The sequence below is a fragment of the Coturnix japonica genome, chromosome 2 (genome assembly GCF_054131305.1).
Source record: "Coturnix japonica strain WE chromosome 2, WE-NBRP24, whole genome shotgun sequence".
In the NCBI taxonomy this organism is placed as follows: Eukaryota; Metazoa; Chordata; class Aves; order Galliformes; family Phasianidae; genus Coturnix; species Coturnix japonica.
The window spans coordinates 10771344-10786566 of record NC_140664.1 but is presented as its reverse complement, the minus strand read 5'-3'; the positions used below and the strand labels follow the sequence as shown (position 1 = coordinate 10786566).

At 43.8% G+C, this 15223-nt stretch overlaps 1 protein-coding gene across 1 annotated transcript; it reads right to left on the bottom strand.

The window, feature by feature from the left end:
• Positions 1–2025: 2025 nt before the first annotated feature.
• On the bottom strand, positions 2026–13935 carry LOC146761691 (uncharacterized). Its single transcript, XM_085536822.1, has 9 exons — positions 13783–13935; positions 13063–13207; positions 12216–12484; positions 11605–11924; positions 10355–10529; positions 9631–9719; positions 8993–9152; positions 2750–2924; positions 2026–2114 (listed from the first exon to the last, which is right to left on the bottom strand). The coding sequence occupies exons 1-8, from the start codon at positions 13933–13935 to the stop codon at positions 2862–2864; spliced, it is 1374 nt and encodes a 457-aa protein (XP_085392948.1). The 3' UTR covers positions 2026–2114; positions 2750–2861.
• Positions 13936–15223: the final 1288 nt, after the last annotated feature.

Genomic DNA, 15223 nt, shown 5'->3' with positions numbered 1-15223 from the left:
AACAGCTCGGGTACTGCGGGGTACAAGCTAAGATTCCTTACAACTTAGTCACACTCACTAACCCATTTTATTTTCAGTCTTACCAACGCATTCTGTAGCAAGCTCATCTATAAACGTGTCCAGCGGCTCAGGTTTCCAGTCACAAGTATGAATATTGAAAATTTCTTTTCTGGCCTGGAAACAAAAAAATTGTTGCATTTTATTTTATCCTATGTTTTTTCTAACAGCAACAAGGAAGAGGGTAGATTTAGATATTAAGACAAAACTCTTCACTGTGAGGGTGGTAAGACACTAGAACAGATCCACGCAGCAAGGTTGTGGATGCCCCCTCCCTGGAGATGTTTAATACCTGTAGTATTGGGTCACAGAATTGTTTCAACTGTTGCCTCAAACAATCTTAAATTCAGGAGCACCAAGTTATAAGTTTCCAGGTTAAATTAATGAGTAATATCAAGTGGTCATCATCTCCCCTCCCACTCCCAGCAGATCCCATGTAGACACAGAAAACATAGTACCTGTGAATCTGGTCTTGCTTACTAGACCGAACAGGTGCAAGACCATCAATTTCATCAAAGAAAATAATTGCAGGTTTCATCTGGTATGCCTAGAGTGAAAAACAGTAATACTGTAAAACAGAACTACTTAAAAAGAAAATACAGAAAGACATTATGGTTGGCAAGTCACTGAAACTAGATCTCTTAGACTAAAGTCAGGGATCAAACATGTTTGTTCCTTTTAGTACGTTTAACAATAATGTTGTTATGTTGTATTTGACTTGTCTTTTTTCTTTCACCTTTAGAGTATTATCAATCGAAGCCTTGATTGAGTTATAATAGTTATGTTATTAATATAAGTAGTAATGTTATTCTATAGGCAGTATCTTGAAATTGTTCTAACGGGGGAAATGTAGAGAGTGTTATTTACAGCTGGTTAGCTGAGAAGGGTCGTAAACACAGTGCAGCTAAAAAAGCAGCCATACCACCTGCAAGGAGAGCTAGAACAACAGGATGCCCTGTGATGGTGAGAAACTAGCCATAACAAATTATTGAGGAAGTACACTGCTTTTTTTACCTTCAAGACGAGAGAACAGTAGTATATAGCCAATGCATATTTTCATTCCTTCTTAAACACACCAGTGATGACCAACATCCTGTGTTTCTTGACTAGTCACAGGGAAACCAAAAACAATACTGAATGAACTACTTGCTGAAACTGTCATCGTATGTATGTATATATATGTATACATACATATATCTGCAGCAGCAGATTTGCTCTGCACAGTATGAAATAGTGTCTCCAGATATCAGTCTTTCATCCAAGCTGGACAACTTTTTGCTATCAAATTGGACTTTGTCACATTAGCATTAGGGTTGGATTTACTTTCTGACCTCTTTGTTCGGGAGGCCGAAGAGAAATTCCCGGTCAAAACGTCCAGGTCTCCGTAACGCAGGATCGATGGAATCTAGGCGGTTGGTCGCACCAATGACAACCACCTCCCCTCTGCAATCTAAACCATCCATGAGAGCCAGAAGCGTTGATACGATGGAGCTAATAGAAAGATAAAGTTTTTATTCACTGGTTAAATAAATTTTGTTACAATTGTTTGGCCTCAAGTTGCACCAGGGTAAGATGAAGTTGGATATCAGGAAAAACATCACAGAAAGGGTTGTAAAGCACTGGAACAGTCTCCCCAGGGAGATGACTGAGTCACCATCACTGGAAGTGTTTAAAAACTGTTTGGATGTGGTGCTCAGGGACATAATTTACAGAGGGTTGTTAAGAGATAAGGTAGTATGGATAGGCTGAGATTGGACTCATTTCAAGACAGACAAAAATAGGTAAGGTAACACAGACCTTGTGCTAGTGTTGGGCCACCGAATTGTTTTCAACTGTTGCCTCAAACAATCATAAATTCAGGAGCACCAAATTATAAGTTTCCAGGTTAAATTAATGAGTAATATCAAGTGGTCATCATCTCCCCTCCCACTCCCAGCAGATCCCATGTAGACACAGAAAACATAGTACCTGTGAATCTGGTCTTGCTTACTAGACCGAACAGCTGCAAGACCATCAATTTCATCAAAGAAAAAAATGGAAGGTCTCATCTGGTATGCCTAGATTGAAAAACAGTAATACTGTAAAACAGAACTACTTAAAAAGAAAATACAGAAAGACATTATGGCTGGCGAGTCACTGAAACTAGATCTCTTAGACTAAAGTCAGGGATCTCTACTTACTGACTTGGAGGATCTCACATAAGCAATGGAAAGCATCAGTCTATGTCAACCTACTTTGAGCAGGTGACAGGAACAAATCATACCAGTAGCTGTTACAGCTATTTGTCCACCATAAAGAACAGTCAGAACTTAATTGAATTACAGGTCATGGAAGCAAACCTTATGAATTGAAATAACCCTGCTTTCAGACAGCATCTGTTTCCTTCTGATCTAAAGCCATCATCTGGTCTCCTGCAGCCTTATTTACGGCTGTTCTGGTGGGAGGGAATTTTTTTAGATTCAAAAGCTTTCCTCATTTAGATCTTTCCCCATTTCAAGCCCCTGATCAAGCTCCCTGACTATGGAGGCATTGAAAAAGCAAACATTGACATTCCCATTTCAGTGGGGAAAAAAAACCAACAAACAACAACCCAAATAAAGTATCCCCAGAAAAAGGATGCTTTTAATAAAGATAATCACAGAAAAATACAGTTTCAACTGGGAATAAAATATTCTGCATATTTCAAACTTACCTGCTCAAATAATAAACGAAGTTGCCTTTCGGATTCTCCAGCCCATTTGCTTAAGCAGTCCGCACCTTTCCTCATGAAAAAAGCCACTCTCCTGTTTCCTTGGCTACATTCATTAGCAAGAGCACGTGCAACCAGAGTCTTTCCATTTCCTGGTGGACCATAGAATAGACATCCTCTACAATAGAAACACAATTCAGATAAGAAAAAAGACATTGTGAAATCATCCCCAGAATAAACAACTCCTCCTACTTAACCAAAACATTTCACGTATAAGACATCACAAATAGCTAAAGTTGGGTTAAGGTCCTAGCAGGTTAAAGTTCTGTGTTCCTACAACATTTCCCAAGACAACCAAACAAATGAATAATGCAGACACTTCAGATATACAAAACCTCTAGGAGGGAAGTGTATTGTCCCAAAAGGACTTGTCCAAAACTGCTAGCAGACAAACAGGTTATTAGAGCAAACTGAGGTCAAACAAGCAATGTCTGCCCAGATTGAGTGGTTAATAGATGAATCACCAACTCATTCTTTAGCTGCATACTCTTTGTTTTCACATAAGCATGGATTTGATAGCAAGACATGCTACTAAAACACTTAATTCTCTCTTAAAAAGCTTTAGGTTACAGGATTTAGTCTCCTGGACCACTTATTGCTGGTGAAAAATGAGGAAGTCTAATGCTAAACAGAAAAGTTAATAAATAAATGAATAAATAGTTTTTATTCATTTTGCACTTCAGATGAACATGACCAGCAGCTAAAAAAACACTAAATGTGCTGCTGTTTGAATGAGAATTGCAGTGAATTACAAGTAAGGCCCTGGAAGATTCTCTTTGCATTCTTTGTAATATTTCTGAAGTTACTGAAAGTAAATAGTCTGAACTCGTGCGTCCATTCGCAACAGGCCACATAAACATGACCACAACTTAGTAACTATACAAGACTGTAGAGAGTGTTATTTACAGCTGGTTAGCTGAGAAGGGTCATAAACACAGTGCAGCTAAACAAGCAGCCATACCACCTGCAAGGACAGTGAGAACAACAGGATGCCCTGGGATGGTGAGAAACTAGCCATGGTTTTGTGAACTCGGCAAGGGAGTTACTTTCAGGATGATAACAACATGCTGCAAAGATACTTGGGGATAGTATGTAATTGGGAACCAACGATGAGCTCCACTTTTGCAATATGTATGAGCTAATTATCCGTATTATAAATGTACACGCAGCCAAGGAATAAACGAGAATAGCTGATCATATGTCAATGACAGGTGTGGTCGTTTGCTTTTCTCCCGCCGTTCTACAACAAATGGTGACCCTCGACGTGATCTACCAGGAAGGATCCAAGCGGCGAAGGTGTTCGGATCCTTAAGCAGCGGGGATAGCATGCACCAGGAAAAGAAGGTGCAGGTGCTCTACGTGACCTTATAGAAGGGCCTAGCCGATACAGGCTGCCGACGTCCTTAAGACTGCAACAGCGCACTGACAAATAGGTATGGGAAGGCAAGCGGTTTATGAATTATTTCCTTGCTTTTTTTAAAAAAAAGCGTCAGCTATTTTCTTGCTTTTTTTAAAAAAAGCATCAGGTTAAGGGGACAGACTTGCAAAAGGAACTCCCCGAGTTGTTAGCGTATGGGTATGCTAAAGGGTTATTTCAGAATCCGCTATTTAGTGCATGATCTTGCCTAATGGCGTAAATTTGGAGATGCAATTTTTCAGGGAATGATAGATGAGGAGAAGACGGCTAAGAAATGCGGGAAGTGGTGGCGTGTGGTTTATAATGATTTGCTGCAATATCAGGCAGAAAAGGAAGCGGCAGAGGAAGCTACTGCTGTGCAGGGGAGGAATAAGAATTATAATGGTCAGATCACCCGGTGCCCCCTGCTGTGTCCACCGTAAAGTTGCCGCCGGCCGCCGAGCCTGCGTTGCCGGTGGCTGCGGAGCCGAGTGCCCCGTCTCCGTCTCCCGGCACGTCTGTATCAGACGAGCCGCCTGCATCGACCATGGCGCTACAGCCGGGCCCTCGACCCCCCTTTGCAATGAGCCGCTCCCTGGGGCACAGAGTGCCCTGGCGGAGGCCGTCGCGCGGGAGCGGGGGGGGCTTGGGCTGCACTGGCGCGGGCTTGTTTAGAGGCGGGAGACGGTGAGGCGTTGGAAGCAGTGCGACAGGTGGTGCTGCCGGGGGGGTATTCGCCTAATGCTGCAGGCGGGGCACAGGCTGCTATCAGTGCTTTAGATTGGAAGTTGTCACAATTGCGGTCTACGGTCAGTCAGTTTGGAGTAAAAAGTGAGCCAGCGAGACAGATACTGGATTATATCTGGAGTACTCAGGTTTTGTTGCCATCTGATTGTCGGGCTATAGCTAGGTTGATTTTTTCGCAGCACCAACAACTGCTATTTAATGCTTATTGGGAAGAGATGTGCCGACAGAGCGTTGCAATAGTTAGGCAGCCCGGAGATCCCTTGTATAATGTCACCGTTGAAGAACTTTTAGGGGTGGGTCCTTTCATCCGGACGGAGGCCCAGGCTTTATTAGGACCAGTTAAATGTAGGGAGTCAATGTAATCTGGCCAGGCAGGCTATGGATAAGATCAAGGCACCAGGTGGGCTGTTGTCTTATATGGGAATCCAGCAGGGAAGAAATGAGGATTTTGGAGCGTTTCTAGATAAGGTAGCCGGAGCCATAGAGAAGGCTGGAGAACCAGAGTACATGAGGGAAATAATGCTAAAACATTGTGCACTTCAGAATTGTAATGCTACAGCTCGTGGCATTCTAAGTACTTTGAGGAGTAACTGGACAATAGAGGAGGCGTTAGTCAGATTATCGAGTGTGCCCACAGGGGCTCAGGCTTTCATAGTTGAGGCTATTAAAGAGCTAGGGGCAGGATTAAAGGCACACGCTGAGGCTTCTCAGAATCAAGTGCTAGCAGCTCTTGCACCCTTACAAGCGTCTGCGGTAACCAATACAGGCCCAAGCACCTCTTTTAAATGTTTCCGGTGCGGCGTTAAGGGACATTTGCGACGGAATTGCCAAGCTGTCGGTGTGTGGTGCCAGAACTGCCGCTCGGACAACCACAACACCGTCACCTGCCGTCGCCGGTCGGGAAACCTCCAGCCCAGCGCGAGAAACAACAGCGGCCGCGCTCCGACACAAGCAGCCGTTACCAGCCAACGGCCGCCTGCCGCCCCTCACACGTCGTGCGCGGCTGCGTCTGTGCAGCCCGCGTGTAACGTGGTTAAAGACACGGATGGACCGAAACCAGGGGATCGTTGTGACCCCGGTCCAGTAGATCCGGAAGGCGAATCGGACGCATTTCCTCCTGATGATACTTTGAAGGGAGCAGGAATGACAAATTTCCCTACAGCGTACTGTGATGTCTTAGAGCAGTACAGAAAAGAAACAATATTAAGGGGTGATGCTGACACGTTGCAAACCTTTCCTGTGTTGTATCAGACGAATCAGGCCCCCCGTTGGGAATCCCTGCCTTATGAGGCAGTGAAGGAGCTAAGAAAGTCAGTGAGAACATACGGAGTTCAGTCAGCCTTTACATACAATCTTTTGGTTACAAACGGTGACAGTTACGCTATGACCCCTCACGACTGGAAAACTGTGTTAAGAATGATCCTCTCTCCTACGCAATACACCGTGTTTATGACTGAATACCGGCTACATAATTTGACTGATAGCTCTTTGCCTCAAATTGGGACAAATCCATGTGGCACAGCACCTCTTCAACTGTGTCAGACAAATGTCACTCACGTTCCTGAATTTGGCTGTCTAAAATATGCACATGTAACGATAGATTCTCATTCTTCTTACAAATTTGCCACAGCACATACAGGTGAACATAGTCATGACACCCGTAAACACTAGTTATCTGCTTATGCTGCTATGGGAATCCCACATACTACAAAAACACATAATGGGTCTGTGTATACCTCTAAGGCTACTCGAACTTTCCTCCAAGAAGGGGGTGTTAAACATACTACAGCCATTGCTCATTCTCCCACTGGACAAGCTATCACTGAGCACATTTATCAAACATTGAAATCCATTCTTATTATTATTAAACAAAAAAGGGCGGATATGGGAGACACACTACAAGAAATATTATGCAAGGTTTTGCTTGTTTTGCTTGTGCTGAAGTTTTTGAAAATATTATGTAAGGTTTTGCTTGTTTTGCTTGTGCTGAAGTTTTTGAATCGTGTTCACAGAGATACAGCTTATGTGGATTGTCATTTTGAGGCTTCCCCAGTGCTAAAGGAACAGCCTATGGTTAATGTTTGGAATATGGCCACAGGACTTTGGGACTGTACCCTAGCACTGACAACTTGGGGTCATGAACATGCTCGTATTTCCACAGGGACTGGCCCTACGTGGGTTCCAGCATGATATGTTCGGTCTCATCTGAAGGCAGGAAATAGCATCCAGCCTTCATAGTAATTGTAATTGTGTGTTTCTTACTTAGTGGTCTTGCTTTGTAACCTGCTGTGTTATAGATAATATTAGTAATAGTTTGACATAGTGTGTGATTTTCTGTTTTACCAATGCAGTCTAAAGAATTAGAGTTTAAGGCACTAGCTAGGATGTTGTGTGCTTCTTCTATTTTAGTAATAGATCAGATGTGTACTAAACAGGATTTGATGTAATCAATGCTAGAACCTACAGGAATAGCTCTTTTAATGTTTTAGTACTGTTTGGTTATGATGTTATTAGCCTATTAATTAGCTTTTCTTAATTTGCAAAGACAAAACCTGGAAAGGAATCTCAAAGAGATGACCCTGTATCATAGAATAGATACCTCTCTTACATCCAACTAATTGGGATTTTTAAAATATAACCATGCATCATTTTAGACAAAAGCGCATGCTACTACAGCTAAATTTGATAGTTTATTCTGTTTTCCAAGCAGGTGTTCCACTTGGGCTCTATATCACACACTGGCCACGCGGATATGGTGAACAACTGGAAGAAATCCTTCAGACCCTGAATGCAGGAGAGAATCTGTGATGGGTGAGAGAGGAAATGTGCACCTTGAAGCAGGGGACGCCCTGCTGGCACTACCTATTGCATCCACCACCAACATGGTTTGCTGTTTCTTAAGGGTCAATAAGTAATAATGCCCCTAGCGATACTTTAGTACATTTGTCCTCTAAAATTGGTTCTGTTTGACATGCTATTCCATTAAATTGTGCGATCATTAATCAATTATTAGCCTGGATAACTCAGTTGGTAGAGCATGGTTATGAACATCTTAAAAGCATTTATTGCACAAATTTTAGTGGTCACTAAAAATCAATGTATCAGAGTTTATGAAAAATGAAGACTTTTCCTGATCAGTTACAGATTAACACAATGGGACCCTCACGGATTGATTTTCAGGTTGCAGAAACTTAGGTTGCAGTACAAACACGTTTGTTCTTTTTATTAGGTTTAACAATAATGTTGTTATGTTGTATTTGACTTGTCTTTTTTCTTTCACTTTTAGAGTATTATCAATCGAGGCCTTGATTGAGTTATAATAGTTATGTTATTAATATAAGTAGTGTTGTTATTCTATAGGCAGTATCTTGAAATTGTTGTAATACAAGAAGAATTTTATGGAGCAGCAGCCATGGATCAAGATAAGGAGTTCACAGAGCAGCTATGAAGCAGGATAAACAGCATGAGAACTAATTGAACAAACAAACTGAATTCCTTGTGAAATATGATTAGTCAGTCGGTAAACCAAGCCTTTTCAGCCTAAAAGAAAACGGGGGAAATGTAGACAGTGTTATTTACAGCTATTTAGCTGAGAAGGGTCGTAAACACAGTGCAGCTAAAAAAGCAGCCATACCACCTGCAAGGACAACTAGAACAACAGGATGCCCTGTGATGGTGAGAAAATAGCTATAACAAATTGTTGAGGATGTACACTGCTTCTTTTACCTTCAAGACGAGAGAACAGTAGTTTATAGCCAATGCATATTTTCATTCCTTCCTAAACACACCAGTGATGACCAACATCCTGTGTTTCTTGACTAGTCACAGGGAAACCAAAAACAATACTGAATGAACTACTTGGTGAAACTGTCATCGTATGTATGTATATATAGATATACATACATATATCTGCAGCAGCAGATATGCTCTACACAGTATGAAATAGTGTCTCCAGATATCAGTCTTTCATCCAAGCTGGACAACTTTTTGCTATCAAATTGGACTTTGTCACATTAGCATTAGGGTTGGATTTACTTTCTGACCTCTTTGTTCGGGAGGCCGAAGAGAAATTCCCAGTCAAAACGTCCAGGTCTCCGTAACGCAGGATCTATTGAATCGAGGCGGTTGGTCGCACCAATGATGACAACCTCCCCTCTGCTCTCTAAACCATCCATGAGAGCCAGAAGTGTTGATACGATGGAGCTAATAGAAAGATAAAGTTTTTATTCACTGGTTAAATAAATTTTGTTACAATTGTTTGGCCTCAAGTTGCACCAGGGTAAGATGAGGTTGGATATCAGGAAAAACATTACAGAAAGGGTTGTAAAGCACTGGAACAGTTTCCCCAGGGAGATGACTGAGTCACCATCACTGGAAGTGTTTAAAAACTGTTTGGATGTGGTGCTCAGGGACATAATTTAGCAGAAGGTTGATAAGAGATAAGGTAGTATGGATAGGCTGAGATTGGACTCATTTCAAGACAGACAAAAATAGGTAAGGTAACACAGACCTTGTGCTAGTGTTGGGCCACTGAATTGTTTTCAACTGTTGCCTCAAACAATCTTAAATCCAGGAGCACCAAATTATAAGTTTCCAGGTTAAATTAATGAGTAATATCAAGTGGTCATCATCTCCCCTCCCACTCCCAGCAGATCCCATGTAGACACGGAAAACATAGTACCTGTGAATCTGGTCTTGCTTACTAGACCGAACAGCTGCAAGACCATCAATTTCATCAAAGAAAATAACTGCAGGTCTCATCTGGTATGCCTAGATTGAAAAACAGTAATACTGTAAAACAGAACTACTTAAAAAGAAAATACAGAAAGACATTATGGCTGGCAAGTCACTGAAACTAGATCTCTTAGACTAAAGTCAGGGATCTCTACTTACTGACTTGGAGGATCTCACATAAGCAATGGAAAGCATCAGTCTATGTCAACCTACTTTGACCAGGTGACAGGAACAAATCATACCAGTAGCTGTTACAGCTATTTGGCCACCATAAAGAACAGTCAGAACTTAATTCAATTACAGGTCATGGAAGCAAACATTATGAATTTAAATAACTCTGCTTTCAGACAGCATCTGTTTCTGTCTGATCTAAAGCCATCATCTGGTCTCCTGCAGCCTTATCTACGACTGTTCTGGTGGGAGGGAATTTTTTTGGATTCAAAAGCTTTCCTCATTTAGATCTTTCCCCATTTCAAGCCCCTGATCAAGCTCCCTGACTATGGAGGCATTGAAAAAGCAAACATTGACATTCCCATTTCAGTGGGGAAAAAAAACCAAAAAACAACAACCCAAATAAAGTATCCCCAGAAAAAGGATGCTTTTAATAAAGATAATCACAGAAAAATACAGTTTCAACTGGGAATAAAATATTCTGCATATTTCAATCTTACCTGCTCAAATAATAAACGAAGTTGCCTTTCGGATTCTCCAGCCCATTTGCTTAAGCAGTCCGCACCTTTCCTCATGAAAAAAGCCACTCTTTTGTTTCCTAGACTACATTCATTGGCAAGAGCTCGTGCAACAAGAGTCTTTCCATTTCCTGGTGGACCATAGAATAGACATCCTCTGCAATAAAAACACAATTCAGATAAGAAAAAAGACATTGTGAAGAGAAACTATTTACAACCATCATCCCCAGAATAAACAACTCCTCCTACTCCCTTCAGATCAACCTCCTTAAAGTTTAGTGGAAGACACCTGATTTCAATTAAGAAGAAAAAGCTGTCTTATTTCAGATCCAGCTAAAACATTTGTTTCTATGATGGCAAGTGAACACAGAAGACTTTATTAATTAAAATAAATTTCCTAAAGAGTTAATATTCTTTTGAAGTCATACACTTATTAACACCCACAAGTAAAGAATAGAAAGTGGTCATTCCAAACACTCATCTGAGACAGTGGGTTGGGTTTGTTTTATTTTTATAAAGCATTTATGGATATCCATGACAGCCAACATGGCACAAATCTGACTACAGCTTTAGAGCCACATGCAGAAATGATAAACGGACCTTCATTTTAGAAATGTAAGAACCACCAAAAGTACACTAACTGCTTTCAAAGATTTTTTGCTTCTATGTCAATAAATAAGTTAATTACAGCCCAAGGAGACACTTATTTCAGTGTGGATTAACATTATGAAAGGCCTCCACTAGAAGATCATCTAGTCCATCCAATACTTCCCGGCTAAATCATATTCCTCAGCACCACATCCAAACGTTTCTTGAACACTCCCACGGTCGGTGACTCCACCACCTCCCTGGGCAGTGCATTCCAGTGCCTGACTACCCTTTCCGAGAAGTAATACTTCCTAATGTCCAGCCCGAATCTCCCCTGGCGCAGCTTAAAACCATTCCCTCTAGTTCTATCCCTGATTACACGAGAGAAGAGGCCAACCCCCAGCTCACTACAACCTCCCTTCAGGAAGTTATAGAGAGCAATAAGGTCTCCCCTGTCCCCCTCGGGACAGACGGGAAGCGGAGGGAGCGAGGCGGTCAGAGCTCGCACAGCGCTCGGGGCCCGCTCCCCCACAGCTCCGGTGGCCAAAGGGCTCCGCGCTCCATCCAGCGCTGACCCCGTCTCGCTCTGTACGGGGGGCTCCGTTCCCGCCCGTCCCCCCGCCCCGCCGCCACGCACTACTTACAGCCAATCTCCCCCTCCTCTCAGCCCTGGTGGCGGTCGAGGCGCCGTGCGAACGCCTCCAGGTGCGGCGGATGCTGAGCGCGGTGGGCTGCAGGGAAACGAACTCGGAGCTGGAGTCCATGATGGCGAAGGGCGGCCCGCGGCGGGCGTCGGTGCAGCGCAAGACCACCATGGTGGCGGGATCCCTCCGCGGCCACCGCTTCCCGACACCTTCTCCAGCCCCACGCCGCCCGAGCCGGCCCCACCACGGGCACGGTGCCGCCCCGCTCCCCGCCTTCTCAGCCCGGCTGGCTTCGCTCCGCCCGCGGCCTCCTTTTTCTCCTAGCACGAGTCCCAGCCCGCCTGGACGGCGGAAATCTGGAGGATTTCTATGCTGTTTTCATATCCAACGACAGGAGGATGCTGAGCGGGTTGCGGTCTGAATGTGCTGGAGGCTGTGAAGCCCTGTCTGGGTGCTCGCCCTCACCCTCACACCACAGCCTTTAAAACACTGCCCAGCACAGGGATGTGCCCCCTGGCATTTCAACCCTGGCAAAATCATAAAGAAGTGGATCCTCTTATTATACCTGGCTGCTGGTTCTTTTTCAGTGCAAGCTCTGCATGAGGAAATACCTTTTGTAGGGCTTGTAAAATTTTCGTGAGCGTTTTTCCTAGAAGCGGCTGCATAATAGGTGACAGTGCTCGGCCTGGTGTACGCACAGCCCTCTGTGACGCAGGGACAATCTTCTGCATAGCCACGGCAAAATCTTTTGCTTTTATTTCAATTGAATTGATATCTAGTTGCAATTTCTCACTGCTCGAGTAGATCTGAGGGTAGCGTCGGCGGAGTGCACAGAGAGCAGCCTCAGCACACAAACTTTTTGTATCAGCACCGCAGTACCCTAAACAAACAAAGAATTCACTGTTACATCAGTCTCAGGAAAAACACAAGTCAAGGTCCAGGTTTCAAAGGTGCTACATTTAATGAATTTGCGACCCCAAAAACAAGTGGGTTAACCATGAATTTATTGAAGCATACACAACCTTATATAACCTACGTCCATTTTGTCTACGCCTACTGTATTACACACCAGTAAGATTCTTCCAGAATATGGGGAAGGGCCTGTCACGTCACATCCCAATAAGATCCCTGTATTTCGCCTAATACAACATCTCCCCCTCCCCATGCTAAGAAAGCTTAACCCGTTACAATACGCAACAATATAAACCTATAAGCCTATAGACCTATAAACGTGTAATCTTATAAACCTATTAACGTATGAAATCTATAAACTTATAAATCTATAAACTCTATATACTATTTGTGTATAAATCATTTTTTGAGCCATACGTTGCAAGCAACCTAGCAAGCATTGAAACACACACAGCACACACAACATAAATGCAAGGAATATAAGAAGCCCTATCAGTACTATCTTAAGCAACTCCTTGAACCACGGTGCAATACCACCAAACCAACCCTCCAACCATTTCCCAAAAGGCTCATCCTGAATGCCAATCTTCCTGGTGTGTTCTTTCAAGCACTCCAACTTCTTGTGCAATGACTCACTATGATCACTCAAGTTAAAACAACACATCCCTTCAAAGTCTTTGCAACCATGACCCTGTGCAAGAAGCAAGAAATCAATTGCTGCTCTGTTTTGAAGCATAGCATGCCTAATACTGTCAATGTCCATGAGTAGTTCACTCAGCAGTGTGGAAGTCACTGACAGGCTGAGGGAGTTGGGTTGACAGGCTGAGGGAGTTGGGTTTGTTCAGCCTGGAGAAGAGAAGGTTGCGGGGTGACCTCATTGCAGCCTTTCAGTACCTGAAGGGAACTTACTCCCAGGAGGGGAGTAAACTCTTCGAAAAGGCTGATAATAGCAGGACTAGGGGAAATGATTTTAAGTTAAAAGAGGGAAGATTTAGGTTGGATGTTAGGGGGAAGTTCTTTACTAGGAGAGTGGTTAGGTCCTGGAACAGGCTGCCCAGGGAGGTTGTGGATGCCCCGTCCTTGGAGGTGTTCAAGACCAGGTTGGACGGGGCCCTGTGCAACCTGATCAAGTAAAGGTGTATGTTTGGTGGCCCTGCCAGGCAGGGGGGTTGGAACTACATGATCCTTGAGGTCCCTTCCAACCCGGGTCATTCTGTGATTCTGTGTGATTCTGTGATTCTGTGAAGTCATGTTGGCCTGTTTTACGGACCTTTCTATGTCTTTCAGCTCTTGCACTGCAGCAACTCCTAGGGTAAAAATAGATGCAAAGATCCACGCTGTTGGTCCCCAAAGGTGAACTTTGTCACCACAATCCAACGCCAGCGCATGGATGTTCCGTCTCTCCCAGGTCTTAGTCATGTTTCCGGTCAAGTGTACCCACTCGAGGGCATGTGGGGACAAGACAGTTAACCGTCCCAGATAACAAGGCCCTCCCACTGCATTTGCTGGTATCCCTTGCCATGCACGGTCACCACAAATCAAGAATATACCTGGTGGCAGTGCCTTCGCAGTGGAGTTGTTCCAGATGTATTTTTCTGATCCCTGTCCTTTCACCCTGGGTTCAAAACAGCAGCCTTTTGCATACTCGCTGCTGAGATCGCAATCTATTCCCCGTTGAGAGCCATCAGGCCTCAACACGTTAATGACACCAGGGTTACTCACCCAATGTTCGGGTGGACAATAACTTCTATTTCCCATTGGTGTGGATATATTTGGAAGGAAGCCACAATATGACCCATCCCAAGTAAATTGCTCTGTATTGTGTGGATAAACGAGAGTGAATGGATCCGACCTATTTTTCCGTGCATTCCAATAAGGACCTCGGGGTGTGAGAAGGTCTAAAATATTTGAATGGCTCCTCTCATGGTTAAATTTTGCAAAGTCAGTACATCCAGGAGACCACCAATAGCCTCCCTTTTTATCCCACGTGTCATTAGGTACCCGTTGTGATCCCAATATCTGCAGCTCTTGGGGGTCCCAGGGGAGAGTGACATTCAGTGTGCAAATGACACATGCCATCCTTTTGCTGGCGAGGATTACAGTGTCATTCCCTAGGTCTCTGAGTGTGATGTTGATAGCTGTTGGTGCACAGAATTTTCTGCATGGATCCTGGATGGAATTATATGGTCTTACGTATCCCTGAAACTCAGAGGAGTTTCCCCATACAGGAATCCCAATCAAGCATGTTTGAAATGGTGAGGTAGTTGATTGCAGGCTAAGACAAAAATCTGTCTTGACTTTTTGTTTTGCCCAAGTAACCCACAAATTCCCAGGTTGTTGAATCAAATGAATACCCCCACCGGTGACCAACATAAAGACAAAAGACACAGCAGCATCAATATGGTGTTCTTGTTGGCAGCAGGGGTTGTTTCTCTCGGTTCTCCGGGTTCTTGGGTTTCTTTGGTATCCAGAAGAAAGCTCTTCTTTTGCGCTCCGTCGATTCAGGATTCCTTGGGCGGCCGATCAAGAGGTCCATGATCAACGCCACTATGAGGTCTGCACCCTTGGCCCAGTTTAAAAGAGTGGGAAGGAGCCCTGGGCCATTGGCACCCTCCCGTACCAGTTTCCCTGCGGCGAAACCTCAAATTTTTGACACTGATGTGCATCATGTCCAGCCCGACCACACAATTGACAAGGCTCCCCCAGT